Source organism: Microtus oregoni, unplaced genomic scaffold (assembly GCF_018167655.1).
Source record: "Microtus oregoni isolate MIOR12 unplaced genomic scaffold, Mior012 000011F_ref0000422, whole genome shotgun sequence".
Classification (NCBI taxonomy): domain Eukaryota; kingdom Metazoa; phylum Chordata; class Mammalia; order Rodentia; family Cricetidae; genus Microtus; species Microtus oregoni.
In genome coordinates, this window is record NW_024543070.1 from 18236252 (window position 1) to 18256663 (window position 20412).

A 20412-nucleotide genomic window follows, 5' to 3' on the forward strand; every position below is an offset into this window, starting at 1 on the left:
ACTCAATGGTACAAGTAGTCATATGCTGGTGACTGAGGCCAGAAGAGGCTGTCAGCTCCTCCAGAGTGGGAGTTACAGGTGGCTGTGAGCCGTGTGCTGCAATCTCCAGTGCTTTGCGAAAGCAGTGAACAGTCTTAGCATGGAACCATTTCCTCAGCCCTGAGAACAGCCACCGACCAGAGCTTACTATGCACCGGGCCCGCCTTCATGATGGCGGTTCTCCTTAGGCCATCTTCTGGGAGTAATAACTTTCCAGGGCAAGATCTGGCCCCACAGCCATCTTCCTTCAGAGACACTGTGGCTGGCCTTTGGGTACATTAAGACGCAGAAACTGGAATGAGGGTCTCTGAACTTTGGGTGCCTCTGTACTGTGGGGTGGGGTCCAGGCCAGCCGAGTCACAGTCCCCTCCCATTAAGGCTGCCACTGGAGCCACCCACCCCACACCTGGAGGTGTGCCAGAGGGCCGGCCTAGGCCATCTGCAGCCTGTATGCTGCCAGCAAAGGCCTCTAGCCCAGTGCCCCCTGCTGGCCAGCATCCCCCATGCCCTCTTAGACCCCCCTTCCCACAAGTTTCTGGAGGTGCTGCAGTTTGCCTTGTACTGGAGTGAGGGTGCCCCCAGCTGCAACACCTCCCCCTACTCCCTGCTGGACACCCCCCTTTGGCAGAGCCGCCTGGAGAGATCACAGGCAGCCACATGAAAGGGAATTTTCCCAGGCAGAGATGAAGTTGAAAGCTACCTCCCCCGCCCCTGCCTACCCCTGCTGTGCCAGGCCAGGCTGCTGAGCCCCTGGTGCTCCAAGGGAGCCTGTGACACAGGGAACAGGGTTGGGGGTCAGGATACCTCCTCCCAGCTTTCCCCTTCCTGGAACAATCGCAGGGACAGCCCATCTCCCCCACCTCACCACCCATTCAGCTTCAGAAAACCCCACCTTCCTTTGTTCTCAAAGTCCTCACCCACCTGAAACCTTGTCAGGAAGTCCTTCTTCAAGTCTAGCTTCCACCTCCACCAGGCCCAGCAGCTGTGGGGGGGGGGGGGGGGGGCGGCGGCGCACTCCTCCAGCGGTAGGCTAGGCCTCACCGTTAGGTTAGCCTCCAGGAGTACAGGGAGGGGCATGCAAATGACACCTCTTTCTGCCTGGCCGGTGGGGCCCTGCAATGATTTCCCCAGACACCCGGCTTCTGAGGTTCTAGACCACCTGGAGGCCAGAGCAGATGATGCCCTTCTTGAATTCAGGCTGGAATGGAAGGGGTCCAAGGACAGGGCACACAGAGGGCAGTCACATTCCAGAAACCTGGGAGGAAACTACCCCATGTGTGAGTAGCTGGGTGAGTTCACGCTCACTTGTGGCTGCCATGCAAAAAGACCCAGATAGACAGCCTGCCCAACAACGCAGGCTGCCTGACACTGAAAAGCTGGGGAGCAGTATGGCCAAAGTGGGTGACACCCCTAGTGGTCTAGGTCCCAAGGCCTGGGATGCAGACTTCCCATATAAACATGGTTCCATGCTGTTTCCAGGATGGCTCTCACCCTCCCCATACCCCACCCTCAGTCCAAAAGACTTCTCTTTTCCAAGAGACTCAACTCTAAGTATCCTCAGGGTACCCTTCTCTCAAGATAGTCCCACACAAACCCTAGCCCCAAGCCAGCCCTCCGAAAACCCAAGAAGCCAGCGGTGTATCAGGACACAAACATGCATTCAATTTTATTCACAAAACAGCCTGGTCTCCTAAAACAATACAAACAGCATGTTCCTCAGTAGGGAGCTGGCCACGGGTAGGGAGCCCCCTGGGCACCCACCCCTACCGGGAGGTAGGCGAGGGACCACGAAGAAGCCCTTTCTTCTGTTGCTGAGAGCAAGGCTGAGAAAAGAGGGTTTGTTTTCTCTAGGGGAAGTAGCCAGGACTGAGATGCGGGCTCCCCAGATCTTAGTGGATCAACAAATGAATAGAATCCTCATCTCTCCAAAATCTGTCACTGTTGGGGTAGGGGGTCCCAGCCAGGGGACAGTGGGTGCAACAAGGCTGGGCCTGGGACAGGAACTCCAGTCCCAGTGGGCTCTGGCTGTAGCTCTGCACACGTGGATGGATACAGAGGGGCTTCTACACGGTGCCATCAACATTCTCTTTATAAACGTGAGTGGATTCTCCAGGCAAACTATGCACTATTTCATGGTTGGAAAGAATCAAAGGAAGTTTAAAACGAGAGTGGAGTTAAACTGTGCTAAATTACAGTAGTGCTTATTAGTAACTAGATTGCAAAAGGTTACAGAAAATTTACATTCTCTACACAAAAACGGCATCTCCTGCACAGACAACATTGACACTGACACAGGAAGGAGACTGATTGTCCATTCTTTGCCCAGGAAGTCTCGGACCTTTGTAGATTTGCTTTACCTCTTTTGTTGTTCTTCTTCTGAAAAAGCAGTTAAATTTTTTCTTTTTATACTAGGGACGTGGAGATGTTAAAATGACAACAAAAAATATATATATATAAAAACAGGAATGAAATCTGTGAGAGAATATTTTTGGTTCTAAAGACGGGTGTATCCGTTTGTCTTCGCCCGAATCCCTTGCCGGAGACCACGCGAGCAGTGACATTGCACGGAGAGGGCAGCTTTGGGTTCCCGGCCGTCACTGAAACCACCGGAAGGCGGCTCCCGTCGGAAGCATCACCTTCTGGCGGGGCAGGAGACAAAAACAAGGAGAAAGTTCAGTCAGGGTCCCGGTGGACCTGGTGCAAGAAGCTCCCCGAGGCCGGCTCAATGGCGGAGGGACGAGCACGGAGGACGGGCAGTTACCCCGAAGAGTTCCTGTTATCCTGGCCAGGACAGGCCAGCCAAAGAAGGAGCCATGACCTGCTGGGCTACCCAAGGGCCCAGAGGCCTCCTGAGCCACTGCACTCAGAAGCCTTCTGGACCCCTTTTTCCCTTGGCCCAGAGCACCAGATGGCCATTCCTGGGGCCACAGCTGTGTCCTGTCACACGAGCCTGCACCGTGTCAGACTGTGTGTTGTACACGGGACTGTGATGGGGAGGCCAATATCTGGCGCTCAGTGAGCAGAGAGCGCTAGGATGAGAGGAGCAGGTGTACATGTGGGTGTCTACACTGGCGTGGGTGCAGTCAGAGAGGTGGCAAGAGGCCATGGCTAGGACACCATTACTATGGAATCAAGTCTACTTCCAAGAGGGGTGGGAACGAGTGGCAGGGACAGCAAACTGCAAAGTCGCTTTTGAACCCAGCTAGTTTACCTTATCTGGGGAGAGAGGGTCGACAGACCCCCGCAGCTATGCCAGGACCACAGTTAGGAATGAGCTGAGCTGTCTCTCCCCGTCTCCAGGCAGGGCAGCCAGCACTGAAGCTGTTCTATTTTGCATGTGCACTGTGTGTGTTGGGGGAGGGAGGGACAGGACTCTGGGAGGCAAGTCGTAGGGCTCACTCTCAAGGCCACAGGGTCCACAGACAGAACCTTTCGGATGGGGCTAACACACAACCAGAGTCTTGGGTTACTGCTTTAGAACATGTCTATGAGACAGAAACTTGGTACCTATGTGGAAATACCTGACCCAGGCCCTAGGAGGGGGCATCAGAGAACCAGGGCCTAACTGGGAATGCCAAGCCCCTACCTGCAAACCATGCCTTGCTGGCATCTCAGGATGTGGCTCTGCTTTTTAGGGCAGTGAACAGGTACCTTGCAGCCAGACCTTCAGGCCCTAGGACTGGCTGGATATGCCCCACACTTGCAGGCAGGAAAGGTGGGCTCCAGGACTTGGGGGTAGGTTTGGACTGCCAGACAAATGGGAGAGCCCGCACACCTCCCTCTACGGTGCTGTTACCTCCAAAGCAGCGGAAGGCTTCTTTTTGAGTTCCTCACACTTTCTGAATTTGCAAATCTGATGGCCAGTCTTTCGGTTCCTACAACTGCTGCACTGCTCGCAGTTGATGCGCCGCCGGCAGGGCGCACACATGCCGCAGCGTTTCCGCTTCTTCTTGCCTGAGCTGATGGCGGAAGCCAGCTCTCCCTGCATGGGGTACTCGGCCAGGCCGGCCATGTGCAGAGCACTCTCAGCCAGGAACACACCAGCTGGGGTCATGATGAAGAGGCCTGGGTTGATGGGGAACGCGCCCAGATAGGGGAAGTCGGACTGGCCGTTGAGGGCCTCGGCACCAGCCACAGCCTCCATGTCAGGCAGGCCAGCACCCGCCTCGCTCATCAGGGGCAGGTGTTCCTGCACCACGCGCTTTAGCATCTCCGTGGACTGTGCGAACTGCTGCAGCGTCAGCTGTCCCTCGGCTGCCAGCTCCGTGGCCCGCTCCGCCTTGCTCAGCAGGCTGGCCACAGCACCGCTTTTGTGCTTTGAGGTAGGGTTGCTTTTGTCCATGGCCATGGCCGCAGCCAGGTCATGACCATTGGCCAATAGGGAGGCTGCGGCTGCAGCTGCAGCTGCCTTGTCAGCAGACTCCCCCCCTATCATGCTTCCGCTGCCACCACTGCTACCAAAGGAAGAGTAGTGGGAGAGTGGGCGGGACCGACGCAGGCTCTTGTTGAGGGGTTCACTGATGATGCCACTCTTGTTCCTTCGCTCAGGGGGCGGGGCATCATCTGCTACTGAGGTTGGTGCGGTCGCAGCCACTGCGGTACTTTTGTCTGTTCCTCCTGCCTTTGGGCCACTGCCACTGCTGCTATTGGTGCTACTGTTGCCGCTGCTACTGCCACCGGTGTCCTGGGAGCCACCGCCGAGGCTCGACATGGTGGGGCCGAGGCCCAGACCCCACTGCTGGGAGAGCCTGCAAACTGCTGGGGGCTCACAGATGAGTGTGTAGCCCTGTTGCCCACAATCGAGATGTCTGGTGGGGCTCACTCAGGGCAGGCACATGGTCAGGTGTCCGCGTGGGAACGTCTGTACTCTGTTGGGAAAGGTGGGGACAAGGTCAGTAAACCCTCTTCCTTCAGGACCACTACCCATATTGCCATGGTAACAACCAGAAGCCCGATAAGGCATTAAGTGCCAAGCCGATCTTGGTGAAGAATTTATTTGGGCTATCTTAAGATTCAGCAGAACTCTACAAAGTGGTAGGGTAATCCTCTATTTCCCAGTCAGGGAGAACAAGGCTTATGAGAGCTACTAGCCCATAGATACACGGCCACTGAGAGGCACAGGGAGGTTGAGGCCCTGTGGAGATCTAGACCTAAGAGTGAAGGAAAGTGGCTGCTGGCCTTGGGGTAGGAGACCTGGAGAGGCTAACTCTGGAGGATTAATGACCTCCACGCTCTTTGGTCCCCACTCATCTAAAGAGAGAAGGAAAGATATTGACCACAACACCGGAATGCTTGTTTGGAGATTGCAGGTAAAGGATCCAGGCTCCTCTGTTTAATCCAAAGTCTGACAGAGTACAGCACCCTTGTCTGAAGGAACATCCACCCTTCTACAAAGCAAGGGAGAAGCACAGAGCCTGAAGTGCCCCTCTTGCAAGAGTGGGAAGACATGCATAAATTCCACACACTCCCTTCTCTGTTCCCAAACCACAGCCATCACCTCAGCCCCTGCTGTGCCCTGGCCTGGCTTCCAGGGGTGCAGTGAAAACCCAGAGGGCTGGGATAGAGAAGGTGGAGGCAAGTGAGAGCCTGTCCTCTGGCTGTCTCCACAGTTCTGAGGCCCAGGGCCTTTCCCAGGACAGGGGCTTCTGAACTCCAGCCTTGAGCAGGGCATGTGAGTGGCCAATGCCCCTGTCACAGGTACAGATGGGAGCGGGGTGGCGATTTCCTCCTGGGTCCTGGCTCTCTGGTATCCCTTCCCTGTAGCCCCCTTCAGTCTGGCATCCCAAGTGGAGGAGTGAGAGCATAAGGCCCAGCCCCTGAGCAGCTGGTGGCTCAAGGGGCAGTGGAACATCTGGCAAACCCCACCCTGCCCTGGGCTTGAGAGTTGGGAACACATCAGATCTTTGTCCCCGGACAACCCCATCACACCCACCAGGCTGCCCTGGATACTCAGCCTGGACCAGGTCATGTAGTCCGACTGTCTGCTCCAGGGCTGCCAACAAGTAGCCACAAGGAGTGGTCAGTGCACCCAACTGCAGTGCTCCAGGGGAGGCAACTGAAGCCTCACTCTGTAAGCAGGTCCTCCTCAGATCTCCATGGAGCTGAATCCACCCGGACAATCCCAGGAAGGCATGGTCAGAGGTCAGGGCCGTAAGGAGACCATTCTGAGGATTTTGTGCTATCTCACCTCCAATGGGTCAGCCTAAATCACCTTTCCAGGTCTTCTTCCTTAGAGACCAGTGACCTCAGGTGTGCAGAGAGACGGGTGTGCTGATGGACAAGAGTGAGAAAGCACCAAGCCACCTCTTCTAGCTCTTGCTCATTGAACTCAACTTCCTTGCCCAGGGCCACAACCCAGCAGCCCAACTACAGAGACAGGGAAGAAGGTCTATGGGCTAGAGTGACAGGAGAAAAGCCCGTGTGTCCCCCGCCTCTAAGGCCCGCTGGCCGGTGGCAGAAATCGATAGTCGCATTAACGCTGCTCTTGCTTGCTCAGGCTCTCCCTCCCTCCCTCCCTCCACCAGCTCCAGGAGCTGGCGCTGCGTGCAGGGCCGGCAGGTCAATTAGAAGTCAGCTCCCTTCAACACTGCAAGCAGCATGGTTCAGGGCTGGTGCTACTTGCTCAGGCTGAGCTCCTGCTTTTGTCCCCATCCCCAGTCTTTGTATGTTGCGAACAGGCCTTGTGTTCCGTTCATCTCTGGTCCCCTCCTAGAATTTTCCTCATCTCTCACTTCGGTTCTCCCAGGAACCACCTGCTCTCAGTCCCTCAGGTCCTAAGGCATACTGAGCTTGGGACAGAAAACGTGATATGTCACCGAACAGGTGCTGCAGGCAGAACACTGTGGTCTGTCAACCCTGGAAACTGAAGGTGGGGGAGGGAGGATACGGACGGGGCCTGGTCACAGGGGCGACAGCCCTCAGACAGCAGATATGCAAAACTAGTCTTCGTGGCTTAGGCCTAGTCCCCAAGCTGCTTCTATACCTGCCTTTGTGGCTGTGTTATCCCTTTCAGACCTAGGGAAAGGCTGATGTCCTCCCTGGTCCCTATGGACCCCTGACTACAGGCCCCCATCTAACCTACTCACAGGAGGAGAAAACAGAAGGGACGTTTTCCTAGGCCCCGGCCTTTTACAGCAGGGCACACAGCAACCCCTCCCAGGCCAGGAAGGGCCTGGCAATACCCAGGCAGCAGGGGAAGAGAGCTGGGGTTGCGTTGAAGCGGAGCGGGAATGAGCGGGAGGGAAAGCTGGCGGGCAGGCAGGCGGCAGCGGCGGGCGCATCCATCATCCGCCCTGCCAGGAACGCATCCAGCCCCCAAAAAGAAATACTGCGCCCGAGGAGGGGACAACAAAGGGCTCCGTTTCATCAGCAATGCGGAGCCAGCGCCCCACCGCCCTGCCAGCCGCGGTCAGCCCACAAAGGACCCCTTTGTCCAGGCAGGAGCCCGACGGCCTGGAGCTGGGACCAGGGGCTGACGGGTGGGGATAGGGCCTAGGGGCGAAGGAACCAGTCCCGAGAGCTGGGCCTGAGAGGGAGACAGGTGGTTAAGGTCAGAGAACACTGACAATAGAACTCAGGAATAGGTCAGAGACTCGGTGGGATGCAGCAGAGTCGTGATTGGAGGTCAGAGGGTTTTATTAGGGGATCAGGGATGGGAATGACAGAGCCCATCATAGAGGGAGGAGCCCAAGAGTGAGAATCGGGGACACCTGATGAGGCCATGTCTAACCTGAGCTCTGGAAGAAGAGATGGAAGGAGGGCCTGCGGTCACAGCAGGCCATGGAGGTTGAGACCTTGGCTGTTGGAAGGGAAATCAGAGATGAGAGCATCTGCTAGCACAGGGGTTACTCCTGTCTCTACCCTCTGCAGGCACAGACCTTGCTCTCTTCAAACTCAACTAGTGTTTAACGATGAACCCCTCGCTAGCTGCTCACACTTATTGAGCAACTTCTGTGCTGCAGTGTGTGTGTGCTTCATGTTAGGATAGTAACCATGAGACAGGAACTTCTAACCGGCTTCAGAGATGAAGAGAACAAGGTTCACAAAAGTTCAGGCTGCTGGCTTGATGTCAACAGCTAGTGCCTCGCAGTGGTAGAACTTGAACCCAGAGCTAAATGCTGGTCACCTGCTCTCTGACCGCCTTTGTTCTATTTGGGCAATAACAGAACAGCCCAAGGCAAAGCAGCCCAGTTATACTACTGCCCTCCCACCAAATTGTTACCATGCCTGTCACCTCTTCCTGGTCAGGGGTGAGCTGTCACCGGCCCCCAGGGGAGTGCCCCACCTGGAAGCTTAGAGATACACATGCGGGAACTCAACTCAGAATGCTAGGCCAGTGACATCATAATGCCAGCTGGCAATGAGGTCACCGGAGGTAGTGGCAGTGGCCTCACCCCACCCTCGGCCCCAGAAGGGACTGACTGCATGGGGGAGGAGTTTACATCTTGGGAGGGGCTGATGCTGTGTTCCTAGGAGGCCTGCAGCTAGATCTTGTGCATGTTTAGTAGTACCCCCTTCCCTGCTTATGCCAGTAGTGGCTCCATGCACTGCTACTGCGGAGGAAGGGGCAAAGGGGGTCACAGACCGGGAGCACAGGGGACCTGAGTGAGGCTGGAGGGCCTGCTCGGAGGAAGAGGCTGCCAAGGAAATAGCGAAGGATAGGGAGAAGCTACCAGAGGACATACAGCTAAAAGCCTTAGGAAGAGCTGGGTGGAAGCAGGTGCCAGGTATGGCTGAGTTTTTGCAGGGTCCCAGCTGGACAGAGAGAGCCTTGAGATCAGGGACAGGACCTTACAGTATAATTCAATGTCTCTTCCGGGGAGGAAGCCTCCGACAACCCCGGCCTCCTGGGTGCTGAGGTTACAAGTGTTAGCCACCATTCCTGTCACTGGTTCGATGATTTTTTTTAGACCGATCCAAGTACCATCCTGCCTGAGGGCAGGTTTCCCAGGGTGTCGGGCCTCCTGCACTAACCCCAGGGCTCTGGCTAAGCACAGTTCAGCATGGCTTTGTGGGACTAGCTCTGCAGAGCACACAGACTGGCTTACTACTTCTACCTACCTGGGGTATAGAGGAGAGCAGCGCTGAAGAATAGTATAAGGACAGACAGACAGACAGACAGACATGTTGGCAGAGAGCCCAGACCACGGGTTCCAGGGACTGAACTGAGCTGACCCACTCATGCTGAGGAGGGGGTTCTGTCTCTGAGCTTCATAATTCAGTCTGGGAAGTTCACAGAGGTTGGGAGCCCTCTTGGGCCCAAGAGACACAGGTGTGCTGATCTTGGTGGCAGGAAGCGCAGCTACAGCCTGAGGTCATCAGGACATACACCCAGAATGGAGGGACAGATCTGTATGGCCATTATAACCACCCAGGGACCTAGAAATTGGCTGGGGTGAGACACACCCTTGACACCACTAGGGGATTTTCAGTAAGACTTAACATTCCCAGACAGTACAAAACAAAACAACACACACACACAAACACAAAACAAAAAAGGAAGCAGGGTTTGATGGCACACACCTGTAATCAGCACTTGAGACAGAGGCAGGTGGATATATGAATTTGGGGCCAGCCTGGTCTACACAGAGCTGCATGGCAGCCAAGGCTACAAAGTGAGACCTGCCCCTCCTGTGGCAGTCAGATCTGTGACTTAAACGTTCAGCTTCAGATAAACAAAGCTCTGAACAAAGCGACAAGGCCTGTTCTTGCCTATAGAATTCCCTAGACTACCTCCGAGGACCTTTCTTACTTTTTTTTTGGTTTTTCGAGACAGGGTTTCCTCTGTAGCTTTAGGAGCCTGTCCTGGAACTAGCTCTTGTAGACCAGGCTAACCTCGAACTCACAGAGATCCACCTGCCTCTGCCTCCTGAGTGCTGGGATTAAAGGCATGCACCACCACCGCCGGGCTGCGAGGACCTTCTTGGAATGGCACAGAGGCCCTGGCCAGAGGTGTGCTTTGACCTGGCTCCAGGCAGTGAAACACAGACTTCCTCTCTCAGAACCTCCCCTAGGTTCCTACCCCAAAGGCAGCAAAGGCACAGGAATGCCCTTCCTCATTTTGTGACTTCAGCACATGGGACCCCACGGACCAAAGCTAATATGGGCTTAGTCTTTCTTCTGCATGCTTCAGCGCCTACACTCCTCATAGACACCCCGTGTATTGCCCTACCGAGGGTAGGCAAATGGTCAGCGGGCTAGGATGGACAAAATGACACTCTCCCCTGGGGTGTCATTGAATCTTGAACTAAATGTTTCACAGAGTGATGCCTGCAGACACCCACCTGAGACCTTAGCCCACATCCCTGCTTAGCCCCTCTACCCTGATGAGTTTCAGCACAGGACAGGCAGAGAAAGCCAAAGGTGTGCACTGGAGTCCTAAGGTCTGAGCTGTGGCTCTGATCTGGCCTTCCTCCCCATGGACTTTGAACTAGCCCCTTCCCTACATAGAGCATCCATTTCCTATCTGTAGAATAGAAACTTATTCTATTTCGTATGTATGTATGAGTACCTACGTGTGAGCATATGCACTGTGTGCACTTCTGCTGACCAAGAAGATGGTGCCAGGAACCAATCCTGGGTCCTCTGCAAAAGCAGCCAGTGCTCTTAACCACTGAACCACCTCTCCAGCCCTGGAGAAGGTTCGTGATCTCACTCTCAATGCTCCTGGGCTTGAATGGGAAGAGGACAGATACACAAGAGGTCTGGAGAGCTGTCTCCCCATCAGCTACCCACAGAGGGTTAGTGACCTAGAGGTCGACAGGAGGCCAGAGCTGGTGACAGGATTTGCAGGCGGGAAAGGCTCTGAGGAAGCCACAGAGGGAATTTGGCTTCTGGGGACAAGAAGCTAAAGAAGTCTCCTTCAGCTCTGGTGGCCTAAGGCACTGTGCTAAGCATTTTCCTGTACTTTGTTTTTGTTGTTGCTGTTTTGAGACAGGTCTCTCCTCTAGCTCTAGAGACCTGCCTGCTTCTGCTTCCCAATACTGGGGTAATAGGCGTGTGCCACCACACCCAGCCCCTGTAGTTTATTATTAGGTTCTCACTACATCCGTTTAGCTGGTGTGAAATACCTGCCTAGGGTTACAAGGTCAGTAGATGGCAGAGTCAGGGTTTGAACCCGTGTCTCCAGGCTTGGCTTTCCAATACTGGCCAGGGGCTTCAAGGCACATGGAGGTTTTGGAGAAGGCTCAGTTCCCAGGAGTCGTTCTGGTGGCTTTGGGGCTCTAGGCATCTCACACCAAGCACCACTGCCAGGATAGCTCCAGCTAGATCCCAAGCTCAGGCAAAGTCAAGGTAAGGGGCTACGGGTGGGCCGGACGGGCCTGGCTGGGCAAGAGCTCCGGGCATTCCGGCAGCCTCCGCAGGAAGCAGAACGGGGACGGAAACCGACTCTTGCTGCCTCCCCCAGAATCCTGTGGGCAGCCCAGTCAGGCTGCACAGAGGCCTTCTTTGTGCTGGCCCCAACCCGCCACCCGGCTGGCCCAGGGTTTTGAGTTTCCTGGGGGGTGGGGGGTGTCCTGCAACCGCTAAGCCTCCAGCTTCTCCCCCTCCCAGGGACAACCACAGCAGTTCACAGCTGGAGGAGGAAGTGAGCGGACGGATGGCTGTGGCTGCCCCAGAAACTCTAGGGGATCTGGACCAGGCCCACATCCTACTCACACCCCCAGACCCCCATATTTACAGACCCTAAACTAGAGGCCGGCACCTAAACGGGCATAGTCCCCACCCGTCCTGCTGGAAGCCCCCCACCCTACTGCACCAGGGTGCTCTCGGGCCAGGCGGGTGGGGCAGTGCATCTGCCAAACCACCCCTTTCCCAGCTCTGGACATACAGGACACACCGAGCAGAGGCCTCTTCTTAACGTTTCAGGGGACCAAAGCCAAACCTGGGAGGAAGGGAGTGTGACAGAGTGTGTATCCTGAGGAGGGGGCTATGTGGTCACCAGGGGAAGCATGTCAGACATTTATGCTGGGAGCCTGTGTCTGGAGGGCTGTGGGTGTGCCCAGGCGCAGATGAACTCCAAGGCCAACCCTTGTGAACTGGAGCGCTACTGTGCACACAGTTATACACCAACAAAGGTGGGAGTACCTGGACCCTAAGCTCCCAGTGCGCAAGGCGGCGGGGTGTGTGTTCCACACCTCTGAACACACAGCCACCAGCGTTGTGTGCAAGTAGAGCATTAACTATGGTGGGTGCCTGTCTGCAGGTTCTTCAGGTCTGTGTGTTAACCTGTCTTAGCCGTTGAGAGGGCAGTGTGCGCGCTGTGAGCCTTGGCGGGGCCTAAGTGTGCCAGGCTGGTGCAGATGGGAACTGGTGCGGGCTGCTAGGGCCCCTATGGAAACAGGAAGCTGCCCACAGGTGTGCCTGGGGTGGGTGGGGGCTGGGTGGCACCCAGGTTCAGTTTGTCCCTCTGAGAAACTAATTCACTGTTTTGGCAGAGATGCTCAGCCATGAGGGAGGCACCTGTCTGCCGTTCCAGGTCCAACAGCTCTGGTCAGCTTCTAGCCACCTGCCCGCCTGCCTGGCCTGAGCTTTGTAAAAACTGGAAAACAAAAGCCCCGAGACCGCAGGCCCTCCCTGCAGAGGCGTAGGGGAGGAAGGCAAGAGGCAGGAGACTGAGGGGGGGGAGGGAAGGAGGGAGGTGTCGTTGCAACCCCGGAACACAAAAATAATGAGGCGAGAGGGGCCGTGGGGCCAAGCTGGCTGGTTCCGGAGTTGCTATCTGACCTTGACAGATGCCACAGCTGGGCGCCTGGAGAGGAGCCGCAGCCACCCCGGCCACTGTGCTGCAGTCTGCCCCCCAACTCCTCCCAGGCCAGGGTCGATCGAGGCTCTTACAGGCCAACCATGGGCAGAAGGGAGAGAGCCTTGGGTGACTGGGGGAGACCCGAGCCCTCAGGTGTGGCTGAGTGTGAGCAGCACAGAACGTGTCACCGCTGCAGCTTAGCTGTGTGTCTGAGTGTGTGTGGACGTGAAGCAGAGGATGACTCGTAGGTGTGACAGGGACAAAGACAGTGCTTGGACGCGGATGTCCTTGGGGTCACACAGGACAGGAGGGATGGGCACTGATCACACCCCTACCCTTTTCCAGAGACACAGCTGTCCTGGTCAACACAAGCAAGGTTGGGACCAGGGCTGGGGTGGGAGACAAAGAGATCGGCATCCCCAAGCCCGTCTCTTGCAGAGGGGGGAAAGGCACCCCATGCCTCTTTCTGGGCACTCTTCCCCCACTGGAGCCGGTGTGTCCCTCAGCATGCAGCAATGGGTATAGAGCTGGGCACTGCCCTTCGGGGGTTGGCAGCAAGGGGCTGGGGTGTAAACTGCAGCAGGGGACGCTGGGCTAGAGGTGGATTAGCAATTCCGAGCACTGGCTGCATAATTAAAAAATCATTAAGGCAGGCAGGCGGGCTGAGCTGAGTGTGAGCTCACGCTTGGAGCAGGCGGGGACACAGCCACAGCGCTCCCCCTCAAAGTGCTTCCCCGAGGAAAAATCCCACCTGCTAATATAATTATGGAAAAACACAAGCACGGAAATTCTGTTTCAGCAAACAGTGTGCCTGAGTGCCCAGGGCCTGCACGGCCCCCAGCACAGCTAGCAGGACTTAAGACTGGCACTTCTGGTTCACTGCAGTGAGGTAGGTCCTGCTGGATCCAGACTCTGACCCTCCACCTGCCTGCTTCCCCAAACCCAAGATTTTGCACAGGGTCACTGCTGCCAGTCCTGGCAGTGTTGACAGGCACTGGGTAGCCCTACTCATCAACGCAACAACCCACAAGCTCAACTGCCAGCCACTCCCCTGTCCCCAGCTTGCCCTTCATCAATTTCTTCCCAGCCCCTCTGGTTTGCAGTGTGGACCCCAGGCTCCACAACACAGTGCACCCTGGGCTTGCTTGGGTTAAGCCAGGCAGGCAGCCATTCAGCCTGGGAAAGGCGGCCAGCTTTGGGGCACATGCCCCAGAAGGGCAGGCTGAGCCGCCATCACCTCGGGCCTGGAGCGGGCAGCGCAGGAGGGAGCCGGGCCTAATTAGTCGGCCTAGGAGGATGGGGCGGGCGCCAGGCGGCTGCCCAGAGCAGCGCAGGCACGTCCGTGAGCGGCCAGGAGGTGGTGGCGCCCGGAGACGGCCTGGAAAGGCAAGGCTGGGGCCAAGGAGATTCCACAGCGAGCAGAACTGCCGCCCCTCACTCCTCCATGCCACCAGGCGCGGCAATTAGAGGCTTTCAAAGTTTGTCCTTAATTTGTTTCATTTTTGCCTCATAAATGATTCATGGCCCCAGAGGTCTGGGAGGCGGAGGGAGTGGCAGGGGAAATTTGGGGAGGCTTTCGCCTGGGGCCAGTCCCTCTACCTGAGACTGGGAGAGAAGTCTAAACCCAGTACAGTGGAGAAGGACTGGGGAAGCATTTGGCGGATGGGATCCTGCAGCAAAAATTAAATACCCAGGCCCTCTCTTTGGAGCACTAATTAGGAGCTGCAACATCTCTTCTGTGGACTCGGCTCTAAGTCCAGGCATAGGCACAGCAGCTGCTGGGGCCCAGGAAGAATGAATAACGCCAAGATAACAACCTAACAGCATCAATGGTAATAGCTGTGGACGTGTAAGATCGTTTTAACTGGCAACAGCCAGGGGCTCTTTAACCACCCCCTGCCCCAACACCAGAGGGTGAAGAAGTACTAAAGATCCCTGCTTTCAAAGAAACCGAAGCCCAGCAAGATTAGAACCTCTCACTCCCAAGCTCTCAGGGCTCAAGTGGCCTTGACCTCGCAGGGCTTTGGCACACACATAAAATAGGAACAGAGAAGCCCAAAGTGTCTATGGAGTACTGGGTCCTAGGATACCGGAAGATGCTATGGACACCATCCTTTGGGAGCTCCCAGTCCCCGGGAGACACGGTGACATTTAACAGTTTATACAGAACTTCTGCACAGATCCCATAGGCTAACATGGCGGGTGGTAGCGGGTCTTGGAGCAAGTGGGGACCTCTTTCCCTCTGGCTAGCCCGCAGGATGCTCAGGGAAGGGATGTGGCCCATTTAACCCAAGCCTGGGATCAGAACTCTTAAGAAACTTAGAACTACAAATCACACCAGACTGACAGGAGATGAAAATGGCTACTGAATGAATACACGGCTTAGAGATGTTTTCCTTCCACCCGAGACGGGTCTTATGACATCTCAGAGCTCACTATGCAGGCCAGGCTGGTCTCAAACCCAAGAGACCTGCCTGCCCCTGCCTCCCAAGTGCTGGGACGAAAGCACTATGCCCAGCATGATTTTAAAGATTTGGAGTGTGTGTGTGCATGCGTGCGTGCACCCTTGGAGGCCAGAGGGTTTGGATCCCTTGGGCCTGGAGTTATACAGGTGGTTGTTAGCTGATATGGGCCCTGAGAATTGAACCCAGGTCTTCTGGAAGAGAGAGGAATGCCCCTAATTACAGAGCCATCTCTCAACACTAAAGTCACTGCAGGCCCCTAGAAATTCTAGAAATGAAGGAGTACATACCAGGCTAACCACCTCCCGGGTTCAGGACTGTGGCCTAGTTGCTTGGTCTGGGACCCCTTCCAGCTCACAGACATCATCTCCTCTTGCACCATGTATACCAGGTTCTGCTCCAAAACTCTGCGTGCGTGCGTGCGCGTGTGTTCGTGTGTGAGCAGCAGAGCCCCGGAGGACTCCCTGCTCCCCCACTTAGCCTGCCTCTAGGAGGCAGAGAAAACACTTCTGGCTGATTACACCTGTCTAGACCCTTCCACAGCTTTCAGAATATGCAACCAGATGAGGGAAGTAAGGCTTAGGGAGAACAAGGGGCTCGCCCAAGATTATACAGCTCGGGGTACACTCCGGTAATAGGGGCAGGGCAAGGAGTATCCTCAATTTCTCACATGTCCCATCCCTGATCATTCTCTTTTCCAGGCAAAGAGGCCCCACATGTCCTCAGAAACTAGAATTCAGTCCAACCGAAGCATGTGGTCAGTGGCCTGACAGGAGACCTGAAGATGTAGGGAGATTTCTATTATGGCGCGCACAGGGCTGCCGGCCGCCTGGCTCATTCCAACTGTGTCCTTTGACAAGTAGATGGGACAGCAGCAGAAAGTAAAATGGCATTGGGGTGACAGGCTGTGGGGGGGAGGTGACTTTGTTCTGCGTACTACTCACCCACTCTCCCAGGACAGGTGCTGAGGTATTCATTCCTTGGGACAAGACTAGGCTAGTCTCTGCTCTATCTTGCTGGAGTTCTAGCTTAACATTCTGGTTACTAGATGGTACAACCATGCCACTCTTGGAGGAAGTGGACACTTGTGGAACTGAGATCGGTGTCCCATGGAAGCAGACAAAGGCCACTACTGCACAGACAAGCGGGAGTCCTTAGGATAGAGTTACCCTCAGCAGCCCAGGGACCCACCATGGGCCAGGACACAAGTGCCCTTTGCTCCCATCCACCTACCTGTCACAGGGCTGTCTAGTGGGGTCACTGGGGTCCCTTTTCCCAGCTTGCCCAGCAAGCTGCATGTCTCCAGTGGGTCAGCACTGACGTAAGCAAGGCCAGCCGGGCGTGGAGCTTGCCACCTCCGGAACCACCAATTAATTAACTTTTTCAAATTAATTTCCCAAGCAAAATTCCATAATTACATCTGTCTCCATCAGCCTCCTAGCTGGGAAAGGAAGAGAATGACCCCACGCTGAGGTAGAACCCAGGGTAAGGATGGCCATGACAACCTGGAGCCAGGTTGAAAAGGACACAGGCTTTGGTTTCATTGTAACAGGGAGTTTGCCTGCTGTCCTTACAAAAACTGTTCTGAGAAGGGAGGAACTAAGGCCAGAGACCCTCACCAAAAGTGAAGGGTTCTCAGAGACCCGTGTCCTGCTGAGTTCATCCTGCTGCTGCCACCCCCACCTCCACCTCAGTGCCCCAAACATAGCAGGTCTTGGCCCAGTAGCAGCACAGGCTCCATGAGGCTGAGAAGGCGGCTGCGGTCTAATTTCCCAAAGGGGCTGAGATTAATTAGCTCACACACAGGCGCAGAGAGGGAGAGAGGAGTGTGGGAGCAGGGGCGGGTGGCGTCAGGCAAGGAAGGAGCTGGCTGGCGTTCCCCGCCACCCAACCGACAGGCAGTCAGGCAGCCTTGACAGCCTGGGCGCTCTGAAGGTCAGTGGCCAAGCCGGCTGAGCCAGCAGACTGGCACCATACCCTTCCCAGAATCCTCAAGATCAAGGCTGGAGGGACAGAAACCAGGGCTGGGGGAGGGAGCTGAGTTACCACCAATTATGAGAGTCTAGCAAGGTACTCTGTTAACACCATCTTGTTCAGCTTCACGGGGGCCCAAAGACAAGGGCTCTCCCACTTCACAGGTAGGGATACTGAGGCTCTGACAAGGGTAGTGACTGGCCGAGGCCACCCAAGCTTGGGCAGCAAAGGTGAAGGTTTTTATAAATATTGGTTGGCCAATGCTAGAGTCCACTCTGCTGCCCCAGGTCTCTTTGACAACATGAGGAAAGCAGCAGCTCTGGAAACTGAGGTGGCACAGGGCACCCGAGAGGGTCTTCCGCTTCAAAATGGGCAGGAAGAGTCAGGCCTTTCAGAGGAACACCGACCAAAAGCAGGAAATGATCTGAGGTGGGGACCAGGTCAACCTAACTTAGGGAAGCTTTAGGGAGCCCCCAATGGTCATGTGGAGTCTGGGGCACTGTTTGGTTAAGTGGTAAACCAAACAAGAGGATGGGGGACAGGGTCGTGTTTTCATGACTGCCCCTGTATACACAAATGGAAATGTTTGCTTAAAGGACCTCGCGACCACTCTCTGAGTTTCCCAGAGAAAAGAAAAGGACCCCCTAGGTGGTTCAAGTGTAGTGCTGACATTTCTCAGAACCTGTCAGCAGGGACACCCTGTGGGGGTGCACACTCTACTTAGGTCCAAAGGGTCACCAGCAAGCATTACTCGATACCTGTGATTCTGAGGCGGAGAAGGGTACCTCCTCTTGAAGGCACAAGTACAGGCTGGGCTTAGGAGTCAGGATTCCTGACCCTGTTCTGTCTAGATCTAGTCTGGGAGATCCCAGATAAGCGGCTGAGGCTTGCTGAGCTCAAACCCTAGTCTGGAATACAGCAAATCACAGGCCCAACGCCCTGGGGCCTGCAGACCACATACCTGAAGTCCTGATATGGGGCCGCCTTGTTATTTTTGCAGCTATCACTTGCTCAGGCCATGGGTATTGGATGACCAAGGCCCTAGACTTCCTCTGAGCTGCCAATTCCCTCATACCTATCTTCTGCTCCTCCCACCCCAGCAGTTCCTGTCCTCTACCTGCAAACCCCAGGAGATAGATAAGCATGTGGTTTAGTCTGAAAGTTACTAGGAGGGCAGTACCAGCTGGCTGGGCCCATGCCTCTTTTGACCACAGGGAAAGCCCACCTACACTTATGGTCACCCTTTCCATGCCCATCCTATGCTGGCACTTCTATATCAGTGGTTGTGGGACTACAGCCTCATGTTCTCCTGCTCTGAACCCAACCCTCACGTCCCCGCCTCCGGCCACTCAGCTGCCTTCATCTGAGGAGAGCTCCAGACAGGGCCTGTGTCCAAGGCAATCTAAGGATGTTTCTTGAGGAGTGCAACCTCCAGAAAAGTGCTAGCTTTTGGAGGAGCAGACAGGCTCACTGGCCCCAGCATGGCTCAATGGAGCCAGGCATGAGCTGTGTTCGCGACCTTAGCTCTCGCGTCACTAAAGCTTTAATACACAGATGGGACTTGGTTTGTGTTATAGATGACAAAGATGAAGCCAGGAAACTTGGCAGGCTAGGTGTGGTGGTGCACACCTTTAACCCCAGGTCTTGGGAAGCAGAAGTAGGCAGATCTCTGTGAGTTTGGGGACAGCCTGGTCTACATACTTGAGTTCAAGACCAGCCAAGATCTCAAGAAAAACAAAACAAATAAAGCTGGGACATGACACCGCACATATTAGCCAAAATCCAAGCCTCCAGCTTAGGGAGAAATCCAGTTCTCTAGGTGATCACTGCTGCTGTTTCTTCTCAGACTTATATAGACCATCCAATATAGAGGAGACTGGGAGGTGGGAGCCTGCTGCACCCCAAATGATTTGTAGAAGTACTGGACAGTGGTGTCGATGCCCTCATGATTACTAGGCCACGTCCACCCAAGCTCAATTCTCTCACTTCTCGTATGGAAAATGGTTGTCTCTAGTTCTATGTGGGAGGGACGGCAAGCTCTGGCCCCAACGGAGCTAAGGCTTAGACACCACTGCAGGCACACTGCCAACCTCACAGCCCAGGCCCTCTTGTCAGCCCAGTACCATGCAGACTAAGAGGTGTGGCTAAATACCAAATCTCGGAGTGCTAGCAGGGGGAGCACCGTATGAAGAGTCTTAGGAACCCAGGGGACAGAGTAAAGTGAATGCCAGGATAGCAGAAGGACAGACTCTCTGGACACAGCTCACTGTGCCAGGTGTCCTTCCTCCACCAGCTCCTGGGATGCTCCCATCTCTCACAGACCCCACTGTGAATGGGGAGAGAGCTGGCCACTCAGTGCTCCTGGAAAAATGGGTTTTCCACAGCACTCCTTCTCCAGCCTTTCCTCCTCCCAGCTGTTTTGCCTCTTTTCCTAGCCTACCTCTCCTGGTATCCTCGGCTTGAGCTGCAGCTCTCTATGATGAGGGTAACTGGACCCCCGAATAGGACCACAGCAGCCTAATGATGGAGAGAGCACTCCTTCACCCCTACCTCACAGACTCGGAAGACAACAGGACCTAGGGGAGGTCTTCCCCACCCCCCCACCCCCACCCTGAGACAGAGTTTCTCTGAAGCTTGGGAGCCTGTCCTGGAACTGGCTTTTGTAGACCAGGCTGGCCTTGAACTCACAGAGATCCACCAGCCTCTGCCTCCCGAGTGCTGGGATTAAAGGCCTCGAGTGTAAGCCTCAACAGGGATGAGCAGTCTTGTGTGTGTGCAGGTGTACGGAACAGGCAATGCTGCTGGTGGTCTTGGTTTAGCCCTGCAGCCTCAGAAAGGTGTGAGCCAGGCCTACAGACCACTGCCTGAGCCTGAACGGCATGCATGTGCACCAGAACTGACCAGGACTGGGTGTTACTGAGCTCCCCACACATATGTAACTGAGTCTGGAGCATGTGTGGCTGTGGGTCATGCTGAGGCACGCGGCATTAGGTGTGCTGAAGCTGTACACACCATGTCCCTGGCTGTGTTGTGTGTGTCTGCCTGCTGCTGGGGATGGGGTGACTCACGTCTCCTGAGCTAATCTCGCCACCCGCCCGCCCAGCTCACCCTGCTCTGCTGGGCTCATGGCCGCCAGCACAAGAGTGGGGAGGAGGCGCGGGCAGGCGCGCGGCGGGGAGGCTGGCTTGATAA

At 55.5% G+C, this 20412-nt stretch overlaps 1 protein-coding gene across 2 annotated transcripts in view; it reads right to left on the reverse strand.

Moving 5' to 3' along the window:
• Positions 1–1680: 1680 nt before the first annotated feature.
• LOC121453484 (CXXC-type zinc finger protein 5) overlaps positions 1681–20412 on the reverse strand; it is a 31120-nt gene continuing 12388 nt past the window's right edge. For both annotated transcript variants that reach the window (XM_041660299.1, XM_041660298.1), the window contains exons 2-3: positions 3836–4907; positions 1681–2678 (exon numbers count right to left, since the gene is read on the reverse strand). In XM_041660299.1, coding sequence (XP_041516233.1) covers positions 2634–2678; positions 3836–4750 — 960 coding nt within the window. In that variant the 5' untranslated portion in view covers positions 4751–4907 and the 3' untranslated portion in view covers positions 1681–2633. The remainder of the gene's footprint in view (positions 2679–3835; positions 4908–20412) is intronic.